The sequence below is a fragment of the Pleurodeles waltl genome, chromosome 7 (assembly GCF_031143425.1).
Source record: "Pleurodeles waltl isolate 20211129_DDA chromosome 7, aPleWal1.hap1.20221129, whole genome shotgun sequence".
NCBI lineage: Eukaryota > Metazoa > Chordata > Amphibia > Caudata > Salamandridae > Pleurodeles > Pleurodeles waltl.
In genome coordinates, this window is record NC_090446.1 from 963,329,752 (window position 1) to 963,356,845 (window position 27,094).

The window sequence follows — 27,094 nt, forward strand, 5'->3', positions numbered from 1 at the left end:
GGTTGCCGGGTGACACTGGCCAAAGCTTTGACTGATGACCTTTACTGTGAACCCTGACCTGGGGCTATGCACCCTGATCTTTGTTGTGACCCTTGACATGAGCTTCGAACTATTCCTTTGTCAATAACTCCTCAGCTTATATGTATGTGACCATTCAACTCTGCATTCTTTCTTTCTCATTTCTAGGCCCTTCGACTGGCCAATCAGAGTTGCTGTTCCAGGTGACGGTCGGCCTGGCCTCAGTGACGGGAGTCCTACTCCTGATCTTCATCCCAAGCATCATCGTCACTGCTGTAAGGAGGAAGAACAGGAGGTGAGATTCGCTGCGACCGTGCCCGCATTCACCGAGACTAAACCTTCCACTGCATTCACTGAGAGGCAGATGAGAGCTGCGCCCATTGGTAGCCTCTCACCCAGGGCCTGTTACCGAGACCGCCATTGTGCTCACTAATATCTTGTCACTGATGCTGCCTCAACTCACTCACGGGTCCTGCACTCACAAAGCACGTCACTCACCGAATGCTCGTCACTGAGACCAGCACGGTGCTCACTGATGTTTGTTGCAAGTCATGAGACCAGCCAAGACTCACTGAGGCCTTTTACCATGGTCATCCATCACTACACTTACTGTCCGTTTGCCAGTTTATGAGACAACATCAGTGCTGACTGACTGCCACTGCACTTGCCGAGGCTCACTTTTCACTCACTGAGGCAGACCCTGAGCTCGTTAAGCTTTTCCTTGCCCTCCATGAACCCTTATCGTGAACTGCTTCTAGATTCACTAGGGGGCACCTAACTCCACTGCAGGCCTGTCATTCAGACTGCTCACCTGGTCACTGAGGCTGCACCTGCACTCAGTCACATCATCTGTGCACTTGGTCATTGAGCCAGGCCTCCACAAGAATAAGGCCTAACAAGATATACCATCCATTCCCTTTCTCATGTCCACTCCTTTCCCAGCGCTTTGAAACAGCTGTAGGGTGGCATAGGTACAATACAAATGTATGCATTCATGCAGAGTTTCGTACAGCGCTACATGTAGCCATCAAGTTAGTTTAGCTCGCTAGGTGAGCTACAGGATATGAAATGCAGGAAAGTGGCAATCTGAATCCAGTTAGTGAGGAAACGGTACCAGTTCGATATGCTGCAATCACTGCTCTTGGAATGGGCTAGGGGTCATAAAATTACTTTGAATAGGCCAGTTTTTCTGGCCTTTCCTGCAACAGAGGTGGTTTGGTTTCAAGCTGAGTCTTGGGTTCAATGAGTTTCATGAACTCCAGGGATCTTCCTCCATGTTTTTTTATTGATATAAAGTTTGCCGTAGCCCCCAGCAGTTCCCTTTGGACACGGAGTTAGTTGTGAGTTTCCGCGGATATTCTTGGTCTTTGGTCCTGTAAGCAGTGTGAATGAGGCAAAGGTTTTTGACCTTTATTCTTGCATATTTTGAGAGCCAATTGAGAACTTTTAAGACTAGTTTTATGTGGTCCTACTCACGTAGGTTCAGATACATTATGGCTGCTTGGATCTGGAGTATTTGAAGCATATCAATTGAGTTTCTTTGGAAGCCTATTGCACATGGTGTTACAATAATCAAGCCACCAATCGCAAGGTCCCTAGTCAGCTCCACGCATTGATCATTTTGGAGGAGCGCAAGGGTTGTCCAGAGGAAGGCCAGCTGCAAGTAGATGTCTTTGACCACTGTGTTTGCCTGGAAAATGAAGGAGAGTTCAGAACCCATAACATGGCCTTAACACAAAAGCGAACACAGTTCTGCCTGAAAAGACAGCCAGCAGTGATGTAGTTCCTGAAAGTAAGGTGGTTTAATAGTACCTCCTAGTATGGGTCAGACCTTGGGCCCACAGTGACCTACCTCGCTATTTATTCACTTTGTCCTTTTTTTGTGGTGAATTGCCAAAGTGTGTTGACATAAGAATTCTGGTGCGAATGGAGTTGGTAGTTTCTGTAGATAGCTGAGGACCAAGCCCTATAAGGACTTGTGAATGGTTCAGAGGATCTTGAACCTTATTGCTTTTTTCATTGCGAGCCAAGCAAAGGGGTACATTAACTAGTATTTTCAGACTGAATTGCGCCCTGTCTGCCTAGTTTAGCATCGCATTTTTAGAGTTATTTTTTTAGATAGCCCTGTGTTGCAGTAATCCAAATGACATGAGCAGCAATCTGGTTAATTACAGGCTACGAGTGGACCAAAGTTGTAAAAGTACCTTTCTGAGAATGCACAATTTCCAGTTCATTCCCTTCACTACCTCGATTTCCTGTGTGGGTGGAGTCAGCTAGGACACCCAAACTCTGTTTGTTGCTCCAGGGCCAGGGCTTCTCCCAGCTATTGGGGCTTTGTTAATGGCAGCATTTTCCTGTCATCAATCACCTAAGGTCCAATTTATATCTAGGCAGACAGAGTACTATCCGTCAACATGACAGAGTAATTTACTACTGGCATGCCGAGGGTACTCTGCCTGACATATTTAGATGTATCTGTCAGGCCAGCGGACATATCTAGCATTTCCTGAAATCACCATCATGGCGGTTCCTCAGAATGCAATTAAAAGTTTACCAGACAGTTCTGTAAACAGAGCTATATGTCAAACTTGCAAGTTTTTATATTTTCCAATACAAAACCCCAAAGCAGGAGTTTGTTTTTAAAAATAAATAAAAAATCAGTGCCTTCCCTCACCATGGGAGGTATTTCCTATAGCGAGGGAGACATATTACATTTTTTATAATATGTCCATCCGTCTAAATTAGGTGGACGTACATACAGCCAATTTTCGACAGCTCCTACTCCACCAGACCATCAGAGAAGCTTGGCCAAGGCGGAGATTAAGTAATCTCCACCATGGTCAAACTATGGCTACCCACATTTAAATCAGGAGGGCGGACCATAATTTTAGAGTTACGGGTACTCTAATGCCATTGCAATGGTGTATCCTTACCATCAAGATATAAATCGGGCCCAAAATCTGTGTTGTGCGCTGTTTAAAAAAGAAGGGTTCCCACCTATAATGATATGTCCTCTCAATTCTGTCAGGTCTCTGATCAGTGATGGAGCTCGTTATTATTTGTCTGTATCTGGAACTGGGGATGATATTGTTTAATGAGCTGGGCTACGGGATCCAAGGACATGTTAAGCAGCAGAGATGACAGGTATGATCCCTGTGGAACCTCATAATTTACTCTTTTATTGTGAAGTGTCAGGCAACTTTAGGGGTTGTTGACTGTGGGTTGTGAGCTAGGGCTTGATAAATTCCAGAGTAGGTCAGTCACACTCATCCAGTGTTTTGGGTTACTAATCAAGAGCCGGCCCACCTTGTCACGGGGCGCTGGATTAAAACTGCACAGTGATATTTCATCCACATGGATGAGAAGGTTGTCACAGTTGTCCTGCATTTCAGATTCAGTAGTCTTGCAGGTCTGAAGCCATGCTGACATTTATACAGTAGACTGTAAGTACTTGTGATGTTGATTTGTATTCTGCTAAAGTACTGGAGGCAGGTTATGAGTTGATAGTTGCTAAGGTCCTTGCGGTATGCAGTGGATTTCTTCAAGATTTACATAGACGAGAAGGGTTCCACTTGTACGCTTAATTCTGGTTTTATTGGCTGCCTTCTGGACTTAAGTGAAGTACAGTGGGTGGATGGAGGAAGGAGAAGAGTTATGTGTGGAGGGTTTGCAAACAGATCGATGTGGATTATGACATTTGAATTTTACTTTTGTGACGAAAAAGGCAATGGAGTCTTTTAGTTTCACTTGAAACTTGTTTTGAGGTGCTTTAGGGTAGTAGTAGATATTTTTGCAAGTCATAAGTAGTTGGCTGAAGTACTGAGCTTTTTCTGCTTGTTTCATGGATGTGGCATATCCCCTCCTGTGAATTGTGCAGCCTTTCATTTCCTCCTATGAGATGGTTTTGTGTTATTTGCATTCTAGATCTCTTCTTGTTAGTCAAATTAAATCAAGAGGTTTTTGTACAACTGGTATTCTGAACTCATATATCTGATAGTGCCTCCATATGTGATAATGAAGAAAAAAGGTCCTTTGGTGAAGTAAAATATTTACCCAGAATTACATAATTTAAGCGAGAAGCATTGATTTGTACAGGTTTTCTGGCTTCACCTTGTACAAATCAGCCACTAGATTGGTATCTATTTGTCTTTCCTTTTTTATGTTAACACATTCTTTTTACCTATGTGCATTTTTCTGCAGTTTTCATTTAGTGTGAACTTGACCTGAAGGTATTGGTGCACTTTACATGAGCACCAGTTACATTACACAAGGTTACATTCATATTTACAGGCATAGGGAGATGTGATTTGCCCAGAATCACAATCTTTTGAGCCAACTCCTAGAAGTGAATCTGAGTCCTCGGTTCTGAAGTCAGCAGTTATGGCCATAAAGCCACATCTTATATAGTGGGAGGGTGACAGGCAGATGTCACATAAATGCTCAGCTGGTTATATGCTCGAGGATCCAACAGGATTTTGAGCTGAGACAGAGCCATGATTTAGGCGCGAGCCTGGCTCAAGCTTTCACTAACTCGCCCCCTCCAATTCTGGGCAAATCACATAACCTCCTTGTGCTAAAAAATTAATTTGACCTTGTGTAATGTATTAGTGCTCATGTAAAGCATTCCAGTATGTTTGATTCAACGCTGTGGCAGCAGTTTTGGCCCTAGTAGAATGACTATGCAGTCCTTCTGGGTGCTGCTTTTTAGCCAATATGTAGCAGATCTTAATAGAGAGCAAGTTCCCCAAGTCTTTCTCAATGACAGGCAAATCCAATTTTTGTTGAGAGATGCCTAGCAGCCAAGATGACATCAACCACCTCCAGAGTAAGGTCAAAGGTGTTCAGCTGCTGCTGTTTACTCCCCAAGCACGAAGTTTAAGACTGTAAAGGCTTGGGTGCACAACCCTGCCTTGCTGTGACAACTGTACAAGTCCAGGAGTTCTGGACACCATACTCTCCGTGCCCAGTCCGGGGCCACTAGGATGACTTGGGCCCAGTCAGTCCTGATTTTCTTGAGAACTGTTAGAAATGGGGTCTCTAGATGGCAGTCAGTTTGCACCCTGTCCAAGTAGGGACCCTCACTCTAGTCAGGGTAAGGGAAGTACACAGCTCAGATAACCCCTGCTTACCCCTTTGGTAGCTTGGCACAAGCAGTCAGGCTAATCTCAGAGGCGATGTGTAAATTATTTGTACAAACACACACAGTAACACAGTGAAAACATCACAAAAGGACTCCATACCAGTTTATAAAAATAGCAAATATTTATCTAAATCAAACAAGACCAAAATGACAAAACTCCAACATACACAAGAACATGTGTGATTTTTTAAGTAAAAAGAACCTTAATCCATAGAAATCAATGGATGTGTTGTTTTAGCACAAAGTACCTGGTATGGGTCAAAAACAAAGCCACACGAGCGAGCGTGCATCAGAAAAGCAAGCAATGTGTCAATGCCCTACTCGCAAGTGAGGCCGTGCGTCGATTTGTTTCTCCACCAGGCAAGCGATGTGTCGATTTTTTTCCTCGCAGGGAAGGAAAGGAATGCATCGATTTCTAGACAAGAACCTCAGTTCCATGCAGTGATGTTGTTGATTTTGGCATCCAGGGTTGGTGCATGGAAAATTCCGACACACTGTTTGAAGTGTCTATGGTGCATCGATTCTCCAGCCACGAGGCAGGCGCTCCATCAAATTTTCAGCTGCGGGACAGGTGCTGCGTCGATTTTTCTGAGGTGCACACAGTAGTGCCTGGATTTTCCCCTGCAGGTTACCAGCTTCCACTTCTAAGGGGCCAGGGACTGGATTTGGCACCTCTTAGCAAGTCAGGACTCTCAGCAGTAGAGCCCAGGCACTGGCAGATGAAGTCTTTGATGTCCCTGAGACATCAGAACAGGGGGCAAGCTCAGTCCAAGCTCGTGGAGAAACTTCACAAGCAGGATTTCAGAAAGCAAACTCCAGTCCTTTCATTCTTAAGGCAGAAGCAGCAGCAACAGGCCAGCACAGCAAAGCAAAAGGCAGAGTGGCAGGTCCTCCTCAGGCATCAAGCTCTTCTCCTTGGCAGAGGTTCCCCTTAATCTAGAAGTAATCTAAAGTTGTGGGGTCAGCAGTCCAATACTTATACTCATTTCTTCCTTTGAAGTAGGCAAACTTCAAAGGAAAGTTTTTGTAGTGCACAAGACCCTATCTCTTCCTTGCCCTGCCCCAGACACACACCAGGGGGTTCGAGACCATATTGCGAGAGGACAGGCACAGCCCTTTTAAATGCAGAGGACAGGCCCTCCCTCCCACTCCAGCCCAAGAAGACTCATCAGGATATGCAGGGCAAACCTCAGCTCCTTTTGTATCACTGTCTAGAATGAATTCACAAACAGTCCAGCTGTCAGTCTGACCCAGACGTGTATTCAGCAGGCACAGATTGGTTAACCAAGAAAATGCCCACTTTCTAAAAGTGGCATTTTCAAACAGATAATCTAAAAAACAACTTTACCAAAAGTTGTATTTTTAAATTGTGAGTTCAGAGATCCCAAACTCCACATCTCTATCTGCTCCAACATGGGAAGCTGGCTTAAAAGAGGTTTAAAAGCAATCCCCATGTTAACCTACAGGAGAGATAGGCATTGCAATAGGGAAAAACGAATTTGGCAGTATTTCACTATCAGGACATGTAAAACACACCAGTACACGTCCTACCTTTTAAATACACTGCACCCTGTCTATGGGGCTACCTCGGACTATCTTAGGAGTGACTTACATGCAGTAAAAGGGAAGGTTTGGGCCTGGCAACTGGGGACATGTGCCAGGTTGAATTGGCAGTTCAAATCTGCACACACAGACACTGCAGTGGCAGGCCTGAGCCACGTTTACAGGGCTACTCATGTGGGTGGCACAATTAGTGCTGCAGGCCCATTAATAGCATTTGATTTAGAGGCCCTGGGCACCTCTAGTGCACTTTACTGTGGACTTAAAAGTAAATCAAATATGCCAATCATGGAAAACCAATTAACAATATCATTTAGACAGGGAGCACTTGCACTTTATCACTGGTTAGCAGTGGTAATGTGCCCAGAGTATCAAAACCAGCAACAAATGAATTACAGCACAGGATCCAAAAACAGGAGATCAGAAGCAAAAAAAGTACATGGAAACCACACCAAGTGCTGCCAGGTCTAACAAGAACTGAAGGCAAGTGTGGTGCCAGTGGAAAGGTATACAGGAATCCCAGTCCGGGGTCACTAGGATAACTTGGCCCCAGTCGGACCTCATCTTGAGAACGCCATGAAGGAATGGTATCAGTGGAAAGGCATACAGGAGCCCGAGTTCCACTCGAGGTGGAATACTTTTTGGGCACGGTACACCTTGGAAACCTCAATGCTCAGAAGTGCTGACCTTTTGTGTTCTTGGTGGTGGTGAACAGATGGAACCAAGGTTCTCCCCATTCAAGAAAGAGACCTTGGACCACCTCCTGGTGTAACTGCCACTTGTGATCCTCTAGGCACCACTGACTGTGCTTGTCAGCCCTGGCAGGTGATTCTCTACCAGGAGGATCCCTTGGTGGCCCAGCCATTTCCTGAGTTGCAGGGCCTCCTGGCACAGGGTCCGCGATCTCTCCTGCCCTATTTGTTGCAGTACCACATGGCAGTGGTGTCACTGTGAGCATGTGTACCAGCCTTCCCTTGATGGATTAACACCAAGTGGATGTCCCTTAACTCCAGAGGGTTGATATGGAGCTGAAATTCTGCCAGAGACCAGAGACTTCTGCTTTCGATCTCTCCCAGGTGCCCACCCCAACCCAAAAGTGATGCTTCGGTCACCACAGTCAGCTCTGGGTAGGGAAGGGAGAGAGTCCTGCCACTGACCCAGTCACAGTCCAGTAACCACCATTGCAGATCTTTTGCAGTCTTTTCCGAAATCTAAACATTGTCATAAAGGTCCCCTTGATATTGGGCCCATTTAGACTTCAGATCCCACTGCAGAGTCCACATATGTCACAGTATACCAGCAAGATGGAGGATACCATCAGTCCTAGTAGTCTCTGAGTCAATCTCACTGAAATTTAGAACTGAGGTTGAAAGACCTTGATCATTCCATGAATGTCCTGGGTTCTCTTTCCCTGAGGAAAGGCACAAAACCGAACTGTGCCCCAAATGGCTCCAATGAAGGGGAGCGTCTGAAAAAGAGTCAGGTGTGACTTCAGCACATTGCTTGTGAACCCCAAAGATGACAAGTGGTTCGCTGTAGTATGGAGGTGGGAACAACTGCCTGGGGTGTGCCCACCTTCAACAGCCAGTCATCAAGGTAGGGTTAGTTCTCAGACCTGCTAAGATACACTGCTCCCATCACCATCATTCTTGTGAATGACCAAGGGGCACAGGTGAAACCAAAGGGTAGCACATCAAACTGAAAGTGCTCCTGTCCAATCACTAACTGCAGGTAGCGCCGCTAGTAAGGCAGTTATATTGAACTAGGCAACCTGCAGGTCCAACTCCACCATCCAGTTTCCAGAGTTAAGGGCAAGCAACACCTGGGCCAGTGTGTGCATCTTGAATTTTTCCTTCCTGAGAAAGGGGTGCAGAGGGCGCAGGTATAAATTTGGATGAAAGGCTCTGTCCTTCTTGGGCACCAGAAAGTAGCAGTAATAACAACCACGTCCTACATCTGAAGCAGGCACCCTCTCAATGGCCCCTTTAGCCAAAAAGGCTCGCACTTCCTGTTGCAGGAGAAATACATGGTCCTCTGTCAGTCGCTGTGAAAGATGGAAGGTGCAGTGGTGTGAAAAGTAAGGGAAGGGCATAGCCCTTCTGAACGATTTGCAGAACCTACCTGTCTGATGTTATGGTCTAACAACCCAACATGAATTGTCGGATCCTGTCTCCCTCCAGGAAGCTATGTTCCACTAAGGGCAACCTAAAGGGGTTTTTGCAGGTGGGACTGCAGGGCAGGGATCAGTGGACTAGATGAACCGCTGACCTTGAACCAGAGGGTGGTGGACACCACGGACTTGACTGCAAAACTGCTGGGCTTCTTGTGGGGGTTTTGATTGGGGTGAAGGTATGGGATACCTCTGCCAAAACTGCAAAAGGAGCGTTAGGGCTGATGTGTTTGGCAAGGGGGCCAGATAAGCCCAGGAAGCAGGCCCTGCTTTCCTTGAACTGCTCAAGAGCAGGGTCTGCCTTGTCTCCAAACAGGCGACTCTAGTAGACAGGCATGTCCATGAGGTATGACTGGGCACTGCCTGTAAAACCGGTGGACTGCAGTCAAGTGTGGAGGTGAATGCTGACACTGGTGCCAGTGGCCCACTCGATGGGTTTGGTGGTGTCCAAACCACAATTAATTGTGAACTTGGCTGTGTCACGACCATCCTGTATGGCCTGGGCATAAACAAGTTAGAAATCTTCAGGGATACCTGGGAGGACTTGAACCACTGAATCCCAAAAGACGTAGGAAAAGTGTCCCAGCTGACAGCTGGCATTTACTAACCGAAGCGTGAAGCTGGTGGACAAGAAGATTCTCTTCCTGAATATCTCCACCTGTTTTGACTACCTATTGGGAGGAGTAGTCGGAAATGTGTCTGGGTTGGTTTTGTCACAAACAGGGTTTAAAACCTGTTGTTGTGGGAGGTCACATGTCCCTTGCATACTGAAAAAAAATAATTTCAATTGAGGTAAGGGTCTGAAAGATACAAGAGGTAGCTCTGGATCTATGAAAAGGTAATTCCCCAGATCAGACAAATGCACCCAATACATGCATTGTGCCATCTTGTAACCCCTTGCACCACATTATGCCTGCGCCAGGTGTAATGTGTTCAAGGGGGAGGCGTTCAGGCACTAGGAGGTCCACAAAAATCGCACCGTGAAATTTAAAAGATTTCACTGTGCCATTTTTGGTGTCATTTTTAATGCCTACTCAAAGCAGGTGTTAAAATGGCGCTCCCATTGTAACCTATGGGCCTCCTTCCACTTTCCTGCACTAGAATCAACATTTTTGATGCTAGTGTAGCAAAGCGCCACAATAGGGTCAAAACTGTTGATGCTATTGTGCTAACGACTGCCATGGTGCACCCTTTGATAAATACGGCACAACCAAAAAAGTGGCCCATCAGAGCTGATACACCACTTTTTCTTAAATGTGGGCCTTATTCTCTCAGTTTGTTGCGTCCATTTTTACCAGGGTGTTATTAGCCGGCTGAATGACTATGAGGTCTGGAGACTAGAGGACCTCGGGACTCTATAAAGCCTCCACCATCTCTTGCAGTTGCACAATCTTCAGGCCTTCCTCTCCACACCCTTAGAGCACGTTCCTCAATGCTGCTGTCTTTGGTTTACAGAGCTGTTGCAAATTGTCTATTGCCCACCGCACAAAGAAATGCCCTATATTCCATACAACTTTGGAGGGCATGGCTGCTATTGGAAGGAAAAGAGAAGGAGTGTGACTCAGTGGCAAAGAGACTGTTACAAAAATTCAGGACATGCATAGCGTTTAAAGCAAGAAGAAGACAAGGGTCCTATGCGTTTAGCTTCAGCTTGAGTGACCATGCTTGAATGGTTAGAGAACGTTGATGGGTTAATACTGCTTGCTGTAGAGATGCAGCAAAAACTGCTGACAACTGGTAGCTCATTAGACATCCACTGTTCCAATGAATGAATGGGAGGAAGGTAGGAACACCATAAATTCCATTGAAAATCTAAATAGGCTCTTATGTGCACAAAGGGGCAGGTTGTGATAGCGGGACTGCATAAAGTTCAATGAACGCTCACTCCCTAAACTGGTCCATTGCGCAACATTAAGAGGATGATTTTATGGTATTGTGGCCTTGTTCTTTAGATTTTTTAATGCACTTGAGAGACAAGGACGCAGAAGGCACACACATGATTAAATTTACACAGCCCAGTAGGGTGTATGCATGCCTTCCTGTTGAAGGCCCAGGAGGACCCTTTCTTATCCCTACTGGAGCGTAGATGACAAAAAAAGGATGCTGTTTCAGTGAATTCCTATAGTTAACTGAATCAAGGCATACGTTCACTTCTGCCTGATTCCATTTAATATCTGAGTCCTCCACCTTTGCCCACTTCAAATCTCAGTCTTAATCTACCTCACTGTTCCTCCATATTCATGATGGACCTTGAGAATCTTATTAGTATACAAAATCATGGAGCCTGCTACCCCCGGGATCTCTTTCCAACATTACAGTCATGTTACCATTGAGATCAAATAAGCAGTTTGTGATATTCTCATTTTGGGGTTTATTGTCCTGTAATGAATCCTTTCCCTTTTACCCTCTTTCTCTTTTGCTTCCAGAGCCCTCCTCTTAGACCACAACAGAAAAGAGATATCAACAAAATCCCCTTTCCAAATCTTTTCTTTAACCTTCGCTACTACCCAAGCTGCAAGCTTTCACACATTGGACAACATAGTCTCCTGACTCCAATTCCCCTTTGACAGCTGCATTGTCCTAGTTCCCAGCAGGTCCCTCCCCTTGTTGTTTTGTTCTCAAATGCAGACGACTCTTTGGTCCCCTTTGCTTCAGATGACCATGTTTGCCCCCGCTACTTTTTCTCTCTCTTTGTGGATAATGTAGCAATCTGTTTTTGAAAGTCAGCGATAGCATTAGCAACACTGCTAGATAGTGCCCATGGGGAAGTAGGGAACTGACTACTGGCTGGATTGCTATTACCCTCAGGCAACTTGGAGAGCAACTGTGCTACAGAAGACAAGAAGTGATTGCTGTATCAGAGGTTTCCCCATTACTGTGGCTGCTTGTTGGCCCCGTTTGGGTTTACAGCAAGTAGACTAGTCCCCAAGAGAATGGGAGGCAGAGCACAAGCACACTTCCTCCCAAGACTTCAAAAATGACACAAATGAGTATGATTGTAAAGGCACAGCTCAAATCCGACTTTCTTTTTTATCCGTTCTCAGTACTTTCCTATACAATGATAGATTATGAGGAACTAATATCCTCTCTTCTGAGGGGTCATTCTTTTATGGAAGAGGAAGCCTCATACACCTATTAATGTCAGGCTTCATCCTCAGCTAACTCTCCCCACCCTGGTAGGACAATGCAACCAGGGCGGACTGAACCTCCAGGAAGATTTTATGCAAATGGGAGTTCTTTAATAAAATTCCAACTGGATAAAACCAGGATGCAGATAAACTAATTTAAAAATACCTCGCAATACTCCAGCATATCACCTTTAATATTGGGGATCACAGGTAATGTTAAAAACAAAAAAGGATGCCTATTCGAGAGTAATGACTTGGGCCATCTTCTCTAAGACCAAAATAGAGTCTATACTTTATATCCTCTCTTTTTCTTTTGTATTTCGAGTGTGGTCCTTGAGTGATTGCCTACTCTCACCCATCACATGCAGGACCTCATTTGATTTTTTTGCCCTGATAATGTGCTGCTGGAGCACCTGAAGGCCAAACTTCTGACCCCTGCCACCCCTACATGGGAGGTTAAACCGGTCCCTCTTTCCACCACTGGGATGCCTATGGAGGACCCTGCTCCATCCTTGGAGTTCCAGTCAGCTTCACCAGCCCCTGCTTTAGGAATTGCACCCACTGGTTCTCTTCGGCCTATTGTGAATCACTCTGAACATCCCACAGGATGTTTTTTGGCCCTTTTTAACAGGCAGAAAAGCTGCCCCGCCTGCCTAGTGTACCTCTGGCCACTTAAGGTGTTCACCCACAATAACAATGAACTCTGTCACAGACTTCGATGATGACCCTTCCCCTTACCCTTGTTTTGCCAGCAGCTTGAGAAGTTGGGCACCTCGGAAGCCCGACCCATCCTCATCCCCACTTGACTACTATAATGGATCGGCATGGATGCTGTAAATATAGTTCACACCAAAACACAAACAATCACCTGTAATCAATGGAGGTATGAGAGACGCTTTGCCCACAGCACCCCCAACGAGCTACTCAGCAAAGTCCTCCAACTATGTCCTCTCACTTCATTCGAAGCTGGGCCTCTCATTCTTCATGCTGGGTAGTCACCTCTTCTGTGTGAAACAGTGTGTTCCAAGAAAGATTCAAGCGCTGAGAAACAAGTCACCCTGGCTGAGGAAACCATCAGGCCCTTCTACCAAGAGAAAACAGCAAAGCTCAAGAAGCCCGAGAGGCACTCGGCAAATTAAAATTACCTGCACAGCTCTTCCAGGTAAACAGACTTAATATCAGGCTATCACAGCAAAATAAACGAGTGCCTTAGAGCAGAAAAACAAAGTAGTGTGTGTGGCCATGCTGTGCAGTAACCGCGCCGTGATCAGTGAATCAAAAAGGGGGACACTGTGACCCGCCAGGAGGAAGCACTGTGTCTCACTCAATTATATGTGTACATAATGGTAGTGCAATGCACAACCTGACAAGAAAGAGACATTTGTGACCTTCCTGAAGGAAGCGCAGTACCTTTCAAATAAAATTAAAGGACAATCTACACGACTGCGCTATGTTGTGACTGCTCCATACCCAAAAAGCCCAACAAGGGGCAAGCTGGGACCCCCAGGAGGAAGGCCTTGGGCTGGGAGGACGGAAGTCAGTGGCTGTGCTGCATCATTCAGAAGGCACCTCCAGGACCTCTAACAAAGGGCAGGAGAGAGAATTCAAATGGCCGCTTCCTTGATCCAAACTCCCTCAGGTCATGGAATGCCACTCCAAAGTCCGGCCCCGCTACTACAAGGGCCACCAAAGAGCAGGGTTACCCTGCACTATGAGCCCCCCTGCCATTGCGAACACTGGAGCTGACACAACGTGACCTGTACCGCGAGAAGTCTGGTAAGGCAGGTTCCTGGAAATCCACCTCGCGGGAGACATCCAGAGCTCACTCACCTGCACCTGCCAAACAGCTGTGAGAGCAGAGGAATGGCGAGGACACACGGGCACCCCCCAACTAACAACGTGCACTGCTAAAAAATCATTGCTGGTTTGGTATTCTGTATGCCAGGTTTCATTAGCGCCGGTCACATGGACTTTTTGTAAGGCATGGTGGTATAGTCTACACCATGTCGGAGTGGCCTATATGACAATCTGGCAGTGCCCGATGGGCCAGTTTGACCGGTCAGTGTGTCTACCAGTTTTGTGGCTGCCTGTAGGCTTGTTTTGTGGTGGTGGGACAGATTTCTGGTTGTGTGTGGGCAGCTTTGTGAGAATCTTAATATAATGAGTATGATGCAGTAGCAGGCAACACTGTGCAGGTGACAATGGCTTGCACCGGAGGGATAAAGCACACAGTGGGTGTCTCACGTGGTATGGAAGGAGCTGCATAATGTCCTAAGGAGTCTGGTGAGAGTGGCAGTACAGTTTTTTTTTATTTATTTTTTTACACACTTTATTGTTCTTATGTTAGGGTTCCATTACACGGAAGACAACAATGGAGCAACGTTAGAACAAAGGCTCTTCTCTCCCCTGGCTCCCCCGACATCCCCACCGAAGGTTTCCCCATCTAGTTGGTACATTCACAACAGTCTGCCCGAATTGGGATGTATGCAATTATCTCGAATACGTGCGGATTTCTGTCCCTAATGTTGGGATTTAGGATTCCCTTGAAGCAATGGTAATTCCTCCAATAGTCTGCCCATCTGTTACAGATTTTTTTGTATTTTGGGGTAGCAGCCCCTGGCCTCGTAGACTAGCTTTTCCCTACTCATACACCAGTCTAGTCCATTTTGCCACTTTTCAACGGAGGGAGGATTTTCGTCTTTCCCCTGGTGGGCAATGTTCCTTTTAACCACTGTCAGGCCCAGCCAAAGCAAAATCAGTTTATATCATTCCTCATCCAGGTCTCTGGTGACATTAGAAAGACCAACTTTGGGTCTAGGGGTATACTTCAGCCTAGCACTATTTCTAGGCAGGAGAATACTCGTTTCCAATAAGCTTCTAACTTTTCACAGCCCCATGTAGTGTTCAGTAGATCTCCATCCTGCATGAGGGAGAGGTGATCACTCCCATTTTCCAACATTTGTGCCTCGTGAGTTATACTCTGTGGGTGTACCTGAGCTGGGTGAGACGGAATTGTGTTGCAATTGCTGAGTGCCTCAGCGATGCTCTAGCCTCCTCCCATTCCTCATCGGTAAGAGAACCTGAGTCTTGCGCCCAAGCAGAGCGCAGCAAAGGAGTCAGTCATGTGATGTATTAATGAGCAGTAGAACAGTGTCATCTTGTGGTTCCATAGTTCTCTCAGAAGCAACTTTGCCTCAAGGGCACTGTATGTCAGGAGATCCTCTAGCCGCGATATGTAGGGTGTTAGTGCAGCTGTATTTGTAGGTAACAATATAACTGGCTGTGATGTAGGTCATAATCTTTCTGTAAGGTCTGATATGATTTAAGTATTGTGTCCTCAATCAAATGCCCAAAAGTTGAAATTCCTATGGTATCCCATTTTTGGAACCCCCAGGCACTACAGTTCTAATCTGAAAATAAATCAACTGCTACCTGACCCACAATAGTTGCTGCAGACATACCTTCCCCATGATACCCACTCTCCAACTCTATCCTTCCTCTAAACGTGTGAGCTCTACCACTGACAGCTAACAACAGCTAATTGGCTGAGTAAGGGTGTTCACGCCTTGGTGTGAGACGCCTACACACAGGAGGCATACGGGAGAAGTAAGAGTCCCCAAAAATTGACACTTTTTTTACTACCCAAATTTCAGATGGGGAGAGGAGGGGCAAATTTCAAATGGGGAGAGGAAGGACACATTTATTTTGGTACCCAGGCTTATTTTATGTCCCGGTTCTAGATAAGAATAAGAAGCAGAATAAAGATTCCATGCAGAAGCTGTACCAGGCACGCGAAGCAGAGATGGCTTGTTGACTCCTGGCCAGGTGCTCGTTTAATGCTAAGGTATTGCTTCATGCCATGAAGAGCAGTCTTTGTATTCCCTGACAGGCTGTCAGATGGAGGGACCTGGCGCATGATTAAAGTTTACCATAAACAAAGACATGCCCTGCAGTTCCTCACAATCGGCCACAAGTGAAGAGAGACAGCACCTATTAAGAGCCTTCATTTAGAAAGGCAGACCCTACACCGACAGTCTTCTCTGACAGGCTGTTCCTCTACTCGATGACAGTTTGTGCTTGCACCCTTCCAAATTAAGGCATCTCTCATACCAATTAATTGCCTTCAAGTGTTATTCATGATTCATACATTCGTAATCCATGTACCGCCATCCTTATTGTAAATAATGTCAGCCATTTTGCAGCAGTTAGTTATTTTATTTCGACTGCTCTAGCATATCCAAGGCCAGTGCACATCTCTGGTAATTTGCTATTTATACACACCCACAATACTGCCAATTGTGAAAGCCGGCTCGCGGACAATGCCAGTGTGTTACTAGTAGAGACGACTTCTGCTCGCTCAATGACGGTTTTAGCAGAGACACCCAGTTACAATCTGACAGTAATAGACACATGCCTTCAACGCTCTCACAGTCTGCCACTTCCAAAGACACACTCTGCATATAACAACCTGCAACTTAAAGAGACAGACACTGCACTGACAATCTTCTCTTAACATAGACGTTGGAAGTAGGGGTGCTGCAGCACCCCAAAAATAACCAGGCCGTAGTTTAGAAGGTGAATGAGCCTTTAAAGTTTATGTCTTGTCGCATTTGCAATGCGTTCAAAGACGGATCAAATGTCAGTCTATGTCTCACAACAATTTGCCGTTTATTCTTTTGAAATGGATATTGCTGGTTACATTTCTATCTCTGCAAAGTGGGAGGATTTTGTAAAGTGAACTATGTGTCAATCATGCTGGAGAGTGTGAAAAGATGGCATTTTTTCTAACACACAACAAATGTTAATTGCCTGTTAACGAACTGCAAATATTTCAAAATGTATCAGGAGCACCGAAAGCACAAATGAGGCACATTTTTCCTCTTGAAGTGTGAGGGACTCAAAGATTTTATTAGATCAAAATATATCGAGACATTTTACTTGGTGCTGTGCAAATGATAAAGATTAACTGAAACCGATTGTCCACACACCATTATTTGTGCACTAAATACTTTTATTTTTAATTTAGTGGCAATTTCCTTGGAAAATGTTCTGTCTGTAAATAACAGTGTGCTACCGCACCATGCTTTAGTAACATATTTGCAATAGTATGCACCAAAATGCACCACCAGCTACATAATACACCCTTCCCTATCTGATGCTGAATGGGCGTGGCTCATTTGCTACACTTGTTGTTTGACACTTGGATTTTTCATGACTTCTGTGATGTAACACTGATGGTAACACCCTCACTGAAAATTGTTCCAGGGCCACTGCTGTTATAGGCAGGTCCTCGCCTCATTGCAACAGACCCTGCACCTGGCCACAGTTGGTCACATGCAAAGACAGCCGCATGAGTCAGTGAGATATTGTGTTTCTAGCACAGACTGTGCTTCCCAGCACTAGAGCCTTTGCCCCGAATCCCCACGTCTCTACTCAGTGCTGCTGCGTGTGTTGATAGTTGTCTCAAAAGTTCCTTTTTGTTGACAGGTCTTAGAATTCTCCGAGAAGTGCTGCAGCCTAGTAGCAGGAAGACGGAAGCGCACTGCAGACCAGGGCATTGGGAACATTTTTCGACTAGGGGCCTGAAATGACTAAGCGAAACCTAAAGTTGGAATCACAGCCCCAAGCACTGTGAAGCTGGAATTTCTGAACCTTGGATCCGAGATCACCTTGTCTCGCAGAAGTTATAACCCTGGAACCCCTGGATTTGCCTCGCAATGAGATTTATCAGCGAATGTGATTTCATTAAAGTTAGGTAAAGTTTGGGGATGCAGCATTGGGTTTAATCAGGGACATCTCTAGGATTTTGGGGGCCCTGGGCCAAACGGATTTTGGCTGTTCACAACAGCTTTGAATTTATGATCCAATTCCAGCAATTTCATGCCCTCTTTGGTCAGGTCACTGACAGTGCACAGAAACATTCATCCAAATTTTATGTGTGTTTACATCTAATATTCATAGATAGTGACTTGTAATTTTCAATACTTAACACAGCATCAGCTCTCTAATATTACTGCAAATAACAGTGGCTGATTAAACCCTGTGGAGGCCACTAGGCAGTCGAAATTTTAGGGCCTCCCTTTGCAAATTATCTTCTATTACGTTTTTAATTTTACCAACCAACCATTTTAATAAACCAATTTTATTACACAAAACTAAACATTACAGGAATGTAGTTTGCACTGATTTTTTTTTTTTTTTACAAAACTGACAGATGACAAGATGAGCTTTTAAGAGACAAACTGTTATGTGAATCTGATGTCTATGGTTTATATACTTAAAGTTGTTAAGGGGTACATTACATTAATACACTATTTTCTCTATATAGTCTTTTATGTAATGTTTTCGTTTCTTTGAGTTGATTCATTTTTTCTATCTTTTGGAAACAATTTAGGAAAGCTTGATTGTAATTTTCTTTCAAGATCAAATAAATATTATTTTGATTCGTTGTCCTGGGGCCCCTAAAAGGAGTGCGGCCTGTAGGCCGGACCCTACTTTGCCTATTTGGTAATCCCGCACTGGCAAATAATCTCTGTGACAGCCTCCCATTTCTCATATGTGAGGTCCTGTTTTGATCTAAAAGAAACATTGTTATGGATGTTGCATGAAACAAACTCAGCATGTCTCTGCAAAATGTCCATAATAGACTCTCACACATCACCCACATTAAAAATAAATTAAAGGAAAACTGCGATTTAAACAATTTGTTTAATAACTACTCAAGGTAATCAGGAAAAGACTCTTTCAGAACAGAGCTGGCTCTATGATTAGGGGTCCCAGGAGAGGCCTATACCTTAAAATGTCTCTGGGTTTAATGGCTCAGCAAAGTGCATCCTGTACCACAATATATGCACGTTTTTACTAAAAATATATGCTCATTTTTACTTAGTACACATACCAGCAATTTCCATTAATCACTTTCTGGCAGGTTTCCAAAACTGAAATGAGCTGCTGAAGACAGACATACACTATTTTCCTGGTTGTATCTGATGGAAATGTCGGTGATGGTGAGACAAACCACCTGTGCCTCCGAAAGCACGAGGCTGGATCCGAATCACCAAGACTCGGGGCTAAATCCTGAGAGTTTCTAAGGAAAGGCAACGATCAGGGCATGCGATTGCAGCTGATGAGGCCTGTACGCCCAAACATGTGCCTGCACAAGTTCAAAGAGACCCAAAAATACACACACGTGCATCTGTGTTCAGAGATAAGCACGCACCTGCAAGCAGAAAAAAACTCCTGTTCGCCTACACGCCAACTTATCGACTTCCACAAGCACACACCTGCGGACGAAGATACTCGCAGACACACCTGCACAAACAACATTCACCTGCCCACAAAATTCTAAGCTTTGTAGTTTTTTATAACGTTAGACGCTTTATTTTTACTTTCTCAATTTCTGTTCTCCGTATTCATTTTCTGTGGCTTTTCAGTGCGGTTTTATAAAAGGGGACTAAAAGTCATTATTGTTAATGTGGTGCGACCAATAAATAATGGGATAGAACTATGACATAGATGCTTCCTTTCTCTTTGTCTCTGTTAAAGTGTTCAGGTCCAGCATTTGTTTTTTCTGTCTTGGGTATGGCTATTTATGTTTTTTTTGTCTGTTATCATTGCAACTTGTTGCTCGGAGCTACCACAATGCAGCAGTTTCCTACCAAAATTCTGGTTATGTTTTGGGTTGCTCTGTGTTCTAGCTGTATGTGGTTGCATGTTTTAAATTGTTATCACCAGACCGGAGCAGAAGACCACGGGTGTGCGAGACAAGTGTTCACATTATGAGGAAACCAGCTGTAGCATATCTTTAGCAAACCAGTAGTAAAACCAGCTGCCCACAGTCACTCCCCTGGCAGTGTCCATACCATAGCTGGCCTAGATGGCACCAGAAGGCCCCAACATCAAAGGAAGCCAGCTTGTGGTAGTTAAGGCTCTTTGAAGCACTGACAGGTTCTTGAGTCAGAAGACAGAACAAAAAGGCCTGAAGAACACACTTTTGCTGAGTTAAGTTTAATCAGTGGAGCTTAAGAGAGGAAGGGCACCCGGTCCAAATGACTTGCCCCCTGAATTCTAGAGATGCACTGGGAGGCTGGTGAGTGGCCCGATTTGCAAAATGTATGAGGCCAGGGGGAAGGGTTGGCTACCATTAGACTTTAAACAAGCGACCACTGTCCTTCTACATAAGGAGGGTAAACCCCCGGATCAGTGTGCCTTTTACAGGCCAATCATGCTGTTGAATACTGAGGTCAAAACCCTTGCCAACTATTGACTAATCACTTGTTTCAAGTGACTGAAACGGCGAATAGTTGATCAGAGCTGGTCAATCTGGGTTCATGCCCACACGTTGCACCTGCCATATCTTACTGAGACTCTTTAGATGCCTGGCTAGGTGGTGGGCCCCTGGAAAGCCTGGTGTCCTGGTGCTCTTGGAGGCTGAGAAGGCATTCAATTTGGTCAAATGGCACTTCCTCTTTGCTGTACTGCCCAAGATGGGGTTTGGCATGGAATTTATGTCCTCAGTCCCTTCCTATACAAGCATCCACAGGCAAGAGTGCAGGTCAACGGTTACATCTCCAGAAAGTTCACCATGGAAAAGGGAACGAGACAAGGGTGTCCACACTCGCCCTTACTGGTCGCCCTGGGTGCAAGTGGATGCCCAGCTTTTGGGACTACGGAGGAGGCCAGATTGGGAGGACATTATCTCCCTAAATGCGGATGACATATTGCCCTTCCGATATGTAGCAAGAAAAGGGATGAACCCTGTAACCCGTGGACCTGGGTAAGTAAGTCGATCAACAAAAAATTGGTCTGTGTGGGTGAAGTATGAGCCTCGCCTTCCACTGCAAAAATACACCGTCCCGGAAGGTAAGGTTTTTATAGATTGATTTCATTTGGAAAATTATTTTTATCATGAAAGTCAAATTCATTTGTAAATAATTTGCAAGGTAAAATATTACACATCAAAAACAAACTTAAATCAGAACATCAAAAATTACAATAAAAATCCATTGAAAATGAGAATGAGAATGAGGTGCTCCTACAAAGCGATGGCGCAGTGAAAAGTGAATAAGTGAATGTAAAGTGCACCAGTGTTATTTACAAATATATACGCAAAACATGTGGCTGTCAAAAATTCCATGAATTCATGAAACAACACCATCGCTTGACTGTCATAAATCCTCAACTAAGTATTTGCAAACAGTCCACATTAAGTTTTTCGATGTTTCAACCCCCAGCAGTAAATTAATTACCAGTGGGTCATCATCAGGACCAAGAAATAATGTAGGTGCTAAATAGATTAATCAAGCCAGAATCAATCTAGTTTGCATATATCATTTATGCGTGTAACCACATGTACATAGACAAGAGCTGGAAAATAAATTATTGATGGAAAAACCCAAGTGTACTGGATATCACTGTCAGAACAAATTCCTCTTGAGGCACAGATCCGTAAACCTCTCTGCTCCATCAGCTGTGTTGCCCGGTAATTGCTCTTCCTAGCAGCACCCCTGCATACCATTCCTAGGGCCCTGGAAATTCTGAACATCTATGGTGAATTCTCAGGAATCCATACCGATTGGTACAAGTCTGAAGCGGTTATATCTCAGAACCACGGGTGCCTAAACCACCCGTGGCTCAACAACGAGGTCGGAACAACGACCTTGTTCTAACCACTAATGCCTTTACCACTAATGCGTTTACAACGATTTTATCGTTGTAAACGCATTCCTGGTAAAGGCATTAGCAATCAGCATGCACGACCCAGCATGCTTCCACCCCAGCCCCCCACCCCACTCCTTAAACCTAAACACTGACCCCCCCAACCCAAATCACCCCCAGCCCCCCACCCCAAAAACTAAAAATACCCCGAGTCCCCACCCCGCCCCTAAAACCTAAACCCTGCCCCCCCAAACCCTAATCACCCCCAGCCCCCCCCAAAAACAGTCCCAGACCAACTTACCTCCTCCTTCACCGCGTCCACTCTGACTTCCTTCTGTACTTTAACCACGCATGTATGTTGTTCAGACATGCATGATTAAGGTACCAAAACCAGGAAGTCATGGAAAACAAAAGCGTTGTTTCGCTTTCGTTTTTCACAACCTTGTGGTTCCGGACTCGTTCTTCCGGGTGTTTCCCCTTCGAAGTCTTCCCCTTGATGAAGTGGACTCTGCCCATGGGCTGGACGTGCCTGCTAAAGTGGTCCCCGGGTGGTCTCTGATACCTCGGAATCCAGGTGACAGTGGACTCAAAACAGCCAAGTGGGTGCCTTATGCCACATGCAGCCGGGTATTCTCTGGTTGTACGAGGGCCTTCCACTGTTACATGAAGCACAATATTCTCTATGCATAATGGTGCCTTATGCTGCCACAGGAAGCCAGGTATTCTCTGGGAATAGAGACACCGTACACTGCCACATGCAGCCAGGTATTCTCTGGTTGTACGAGGGCCTTCCACTGTCACATGAAGCACAGTATTCTGTTTGCATAATGGTGCCTTATGCTGCCACATGAAGCCAGGTATTCTCTGGGAATAGAGACACCGTACACTGCCACATGCAGCCAGGTATTCTCTGGTTGTACGAGGGCCTTCCACTGTCACATGAAGCACAGTATTCTGTTTGCATAATGGTGCCTTATGCTGCCACATGAAGCCAGGTATTCTCTGGGAATAGAGACACCGTACACTGCCACATGCAGCCAGGTATTCTGTATGCATAATGGTGCCTTATGCTGCCACATGAAGCCAGGTATTCTCTGGGAATAGAGACACCGTACACTGCCACATGCAGCCAGGTATTCTGTATGCATAATGGTGCCTTATACTGCTATATGAAGCCAGGTATTCTCTGGGAACAGAAACTGCTTACACTGCCAGATGCAGCCAGGTCTCTGTACAAATGGGCGCCGCTGGTTTTCGCATGCAGTCAGGATTATGGTACAGGAATATTGTCAGAATATCGTCTCACACGGGTGTCGTCTGCTGGGTGTCTTTACAACAATATTGCCGAATTAGAGTTAACAATAGAAAATAAATCCTAAAAGACCTTTTGTAACCTCTACCCACCTAATCTACTTGGTGTTCTCAAATCTTGAACCACCATCTTTTTGAGAACCTGGAATTCCTGTTTTCTTTGCTTCAATGTTTGTCTATGCCCTGTCTTAGTAATGGGCTCTGCCACCCGGTGTAAAGGTTCTTGGCAGTTGCTACATAGCAAGAATCTAAATAAATAAATGAGTAGATGTTGGTGTTTAGTCACATACATGACCTATACTTGAAGTGGCCCTGATCTAATAATCTGAAATAATAACACAAATAGTGCAAGATAGTGTGAGCGTGAGATTTGTCTTATTTACGATGTGCTTGTCTGCAAGTCATTCAGGTTTGCGGATAGGGCTCATAAGAGAAGGAATTCTCATCATCGCTTTTTTTGTTTTCAGATTTCTCATGCTGGTGTAATTCTCACAACTAAATCCAACTTTATATTTGAAAGAAAGATTTAACATTTTACATATTTTTTCAACGTGCAACACTATAACAACTCCATGAAAAATGTGTGCGTCCGGTAACCTCATGACCCAGTGTCCGTGTTCCTGAAAAATATCTATGAAAGGTCACATTATTCATGCGCTGACCCTAGAAATGCAAGCCAACCATTTTGTATTTGAGTCATATGCACTCCCTGTACATCGTTGTACACGACTAAATGTAATCATTTTAATAACTGTCATATTCTGGGAAGCAGGAATTGTTTCTAATTATAAGAAGTCTTGCTCACCTGTCAGGACATGTTTGTACAGGCCTCAACTCTCACTGGGGAGACTTCTACAAATACTGGCTTTGTTTTTAGTTTTTGCAGGAGTCTGGTGACTGACTGGAATGTGTCCTCCTTCAATAAAACACACTATCTTAGTGCACCTAACTAACTTTGTAGTCTGGTATTACCTGATGAGCTGGGAAAAGTGTGTGTTTTTTTTAATTCCACAGAACATGATGCAGTGCGCTCAAAGGACCACGCGCAGGCATTTTGAAGTCTGCAGAGCAGATGATCCTTCCCTGATTCACCAAGGGCTCACATCCTGAAAGGGCGGGCAATTCAGGGGGGATTCAGTACTGTCTGCCAGCCCCCCCCCTGTGTTCATGTCCTACGACTGCAGGGGACTCAGGGTGCCAGAGCACACATACATGGGAAATAGGGTAAGGACATGTATGCGAATATTTTTGCAAATACAAGGACGATCTCCAAAAGCTACGTTCTAGGTTCTAAGTGCTAGATTCAAATAGCTAGGCTCAAAGCACTAAGTTTCAGGTTCTGACTTAAAGGAGTCCTAGGGTATAGTGTGTCAGATCTGACTTAATATACAGAGTGCAAGAGTACAAATGATACTAGGTGTGAGCATAAGATTCTGATTATGAATTCTTAGTTCTGAAATTGTGTGTGTCAGGCATAAACTGAGGACATTCCCATTAACCACGTGTGAGCATCGAGTTCAGTTGCCCCAAGGCTCTCACAAAGTTGAATTCTTAGAACGCAAGAGGGTTCAGTTAAATTCTGACTAAAATGTGAATATTTCTATCTACACCCTGTGTTTTGGTATTGTTTTTTTCTTTCTTCTTTCTCATCTCACTCTGAACCCTGTTTGTGCCTCAAGTCTAGAAAGATACTTAGTGCACTGCACTTTATCAAGAGACATCAGGCTGTGTTTGTGCCATGAGTCTAGTGTGATACCTCTTGTACTGTTCTTCAGCAAGAAAGCTCATGAAAAGAATAAGTAAGCACTGCACAACCTCATCCCCATCTTTGTGTTTGTTGTGAAAATGTCTGGTACAAATTGAGGCCTGAGGGTGCAGGATCAAGGGGAGTTGCCACCCTATCACAAAGGACCAAAGCTCATTATGTGTATGTGCTTTATGGCACATAACACGTACATTTGTAGTCAAATGAAAGTGGAATATGAATCCATACCCATCCAAACGATTTCCTGTAATAGGGAACATTTGCCTCGGATAAAATAGTGCACTTCAGGGGAGTTGTATCGGTACAGAAAAGGGGGCCCCAAGTATGAATGGAATGCCTGTCTTGATTGATATGAAGAGTTATCCAAGAGACTCCAACAGTCTCGAGTGAGAAATGTTAATGACTGCCAGGAAAAATTAAAAGAACTGGTAACATGATTCACACAAAATGCAACAAAGACTTGACTGGTGATAGAGTGACAGAGAAATGGCAAAACTTGACAGGTAGGCCTACTGCCCGACATATACACAGATTAAAGATATCCCTATGCATGATGACGAGACTCCTAAAGACTGTTGATTTCGTCGCAGAATTACCACTGCCTTCAACTATTCATTACGACCAAGGTAAACAACTGCGTGAGGTAGAGCCTGCGTGGGGCCGGGTGGCATGGCTGGTATTTGCCATGCCAAGAATGGCCTGCTACTGTTATGAAGCTACTCGGAACTGCTCCTTCCCTACCTTGCATGCAGGCAGAGAAAACCGCCCTCACAAGTTTTATGGACAGAAAATGACACTGAACTAGTAGCTAAATGTAATTTGCACTCTCTGTATGCTAGAGATTTTGTAATTAGGATCATAAACCACGCTCAGAATCCCAATTCACCTGTAGCATGGAAGGTTTCTGTAGTAGTTCAAGGAAACTGCATTGTAAATGAGCTGGTTGAAATGTTAGGTACTGTATGTATGTGCAAGCCATAATACTGCTGCCAATCATTCTTTCATTCTGTTACATGGCATTATCAGCTTCTATTTAAGTAATGATTATGTGAGGTTGAAAGTAAATGTAAAAGATGTAGTAAATGCTGCGTTCTTGGTGCTATGTATTCAACCCTGAAAAGCTTATTGCTGGGCTCCAGGATGGTGGAGAACTGAAGGTGACTTGGTCATATGATATTTAATCATTAACCACCCCATCCTAGAGCAGCAAACAAAAAAACTACTTGTCCCTCAGCTAGAGAATCACTCTCCCTTGACAGTCTACCTTAGCCTCATACAATTTGTTCTCAGTCACAAAACAGCCATACACATGGCGGTCTATATTAATATGTAAAGGTACATTTCACATTGTATATATCTTACTGATTTGACAGCCTGGGTACAAAAGAGACTGGAAGGAACTGTAGAAGAAGAGAACATTTCTACCCACCATCTAGTGCAAAGAAGTGCACTGGGCCACATGGGAGGAGTCTTTGGCAGTGTAAATTCACTTGTTATCACTATCAGGAAGTGATTAGACACCAAGGGAATGAGGACAAGCTGGCCAGGAGAAATATTCAGTAAGGGGGAGGTGGAAGGGAATTACTATGGAATGGTGTGCCCTCTGAATATTGAATCAACAAAATCCATGGGACAGAATATCAAAAGTAAAATATTAACAGGTATGTCTAAATTTTCTATACCTACCTCCATGTATAGGCACATATACTGTACATATATCTTCAAGATACATAGATGTGCTTACCTTTAGGTATTTTGTCTCTCAATAATCTGTCCTCAATATTAGTATACCACAATATTGTTAGTGTCGATATTCAGTTGCACAATCTTGAGGTATAGAAAGTTGAATCTAAGGTTGCTACATTTGTATGAATGACCTGATTTACTGCACCTATATTCCATACCACAAATAGCAACTACCAACATAGGGAGCATTAAAAGGACAGTTAACACAACTTCACACTTAACATTCTGTACTCTGGTCTTTAACACTGCCTTCTCTCTAACAGTCTCTGAATTTGAAAGTGCCCATGTCCTTTATGACTAGAGCTCTCAGTTTTATGGTATTTATTTTTTTAACATTCCCATCTGTTTTTATCCATAATTATTTATCTGGCCAGCTTACTGGTATTTATCCATATTTCTTTTGCGTTTTGAAACAAAATGGAATCGTAAAATGGTATATTTCCAAATTTATTTTAACTAATAAAGATGCACTCAAAATGATGCCTGTCACGTTCTAGCAAATTAATTATCAAAATATAACAAAATACTACACCAACATGTAAATGTTAGCATTATATACAAATATATGTGAACATGTGCCTGTCTTTGAGGAAATCTTG

General features: G+C 44.4%; 1 protein-coding gene across 1 annotated transcript in view; it reads left to right on the forward strand.

Moving 5' to 3' along the window:
* The window catches only part of ENPP7 (ectonucleotide pyrophosphatase/phosphodiesterase 7), a 91,713-nt gene extending 72,193 nt beyond the window's left edge, over positions 1-19,520 (forward strand). The window contains exons 5-6 of the mRNA XM_069199706.1: positions 187-313; positions 17,504-19,520. Coding sequence (XP_069055807.1) covers positions 187-313; positions 17,504-17,510 — 134 coding nt within the window. The 3' untranslated portion in view covers positions 17,511-19,520. The remainder of the gene's footprint in view (positions 1-186; positions 314-17,503) is intronic.
* The last annotated feature ends 7,574 nt before the right edge of the window (positions 19,521-27,094 follow it).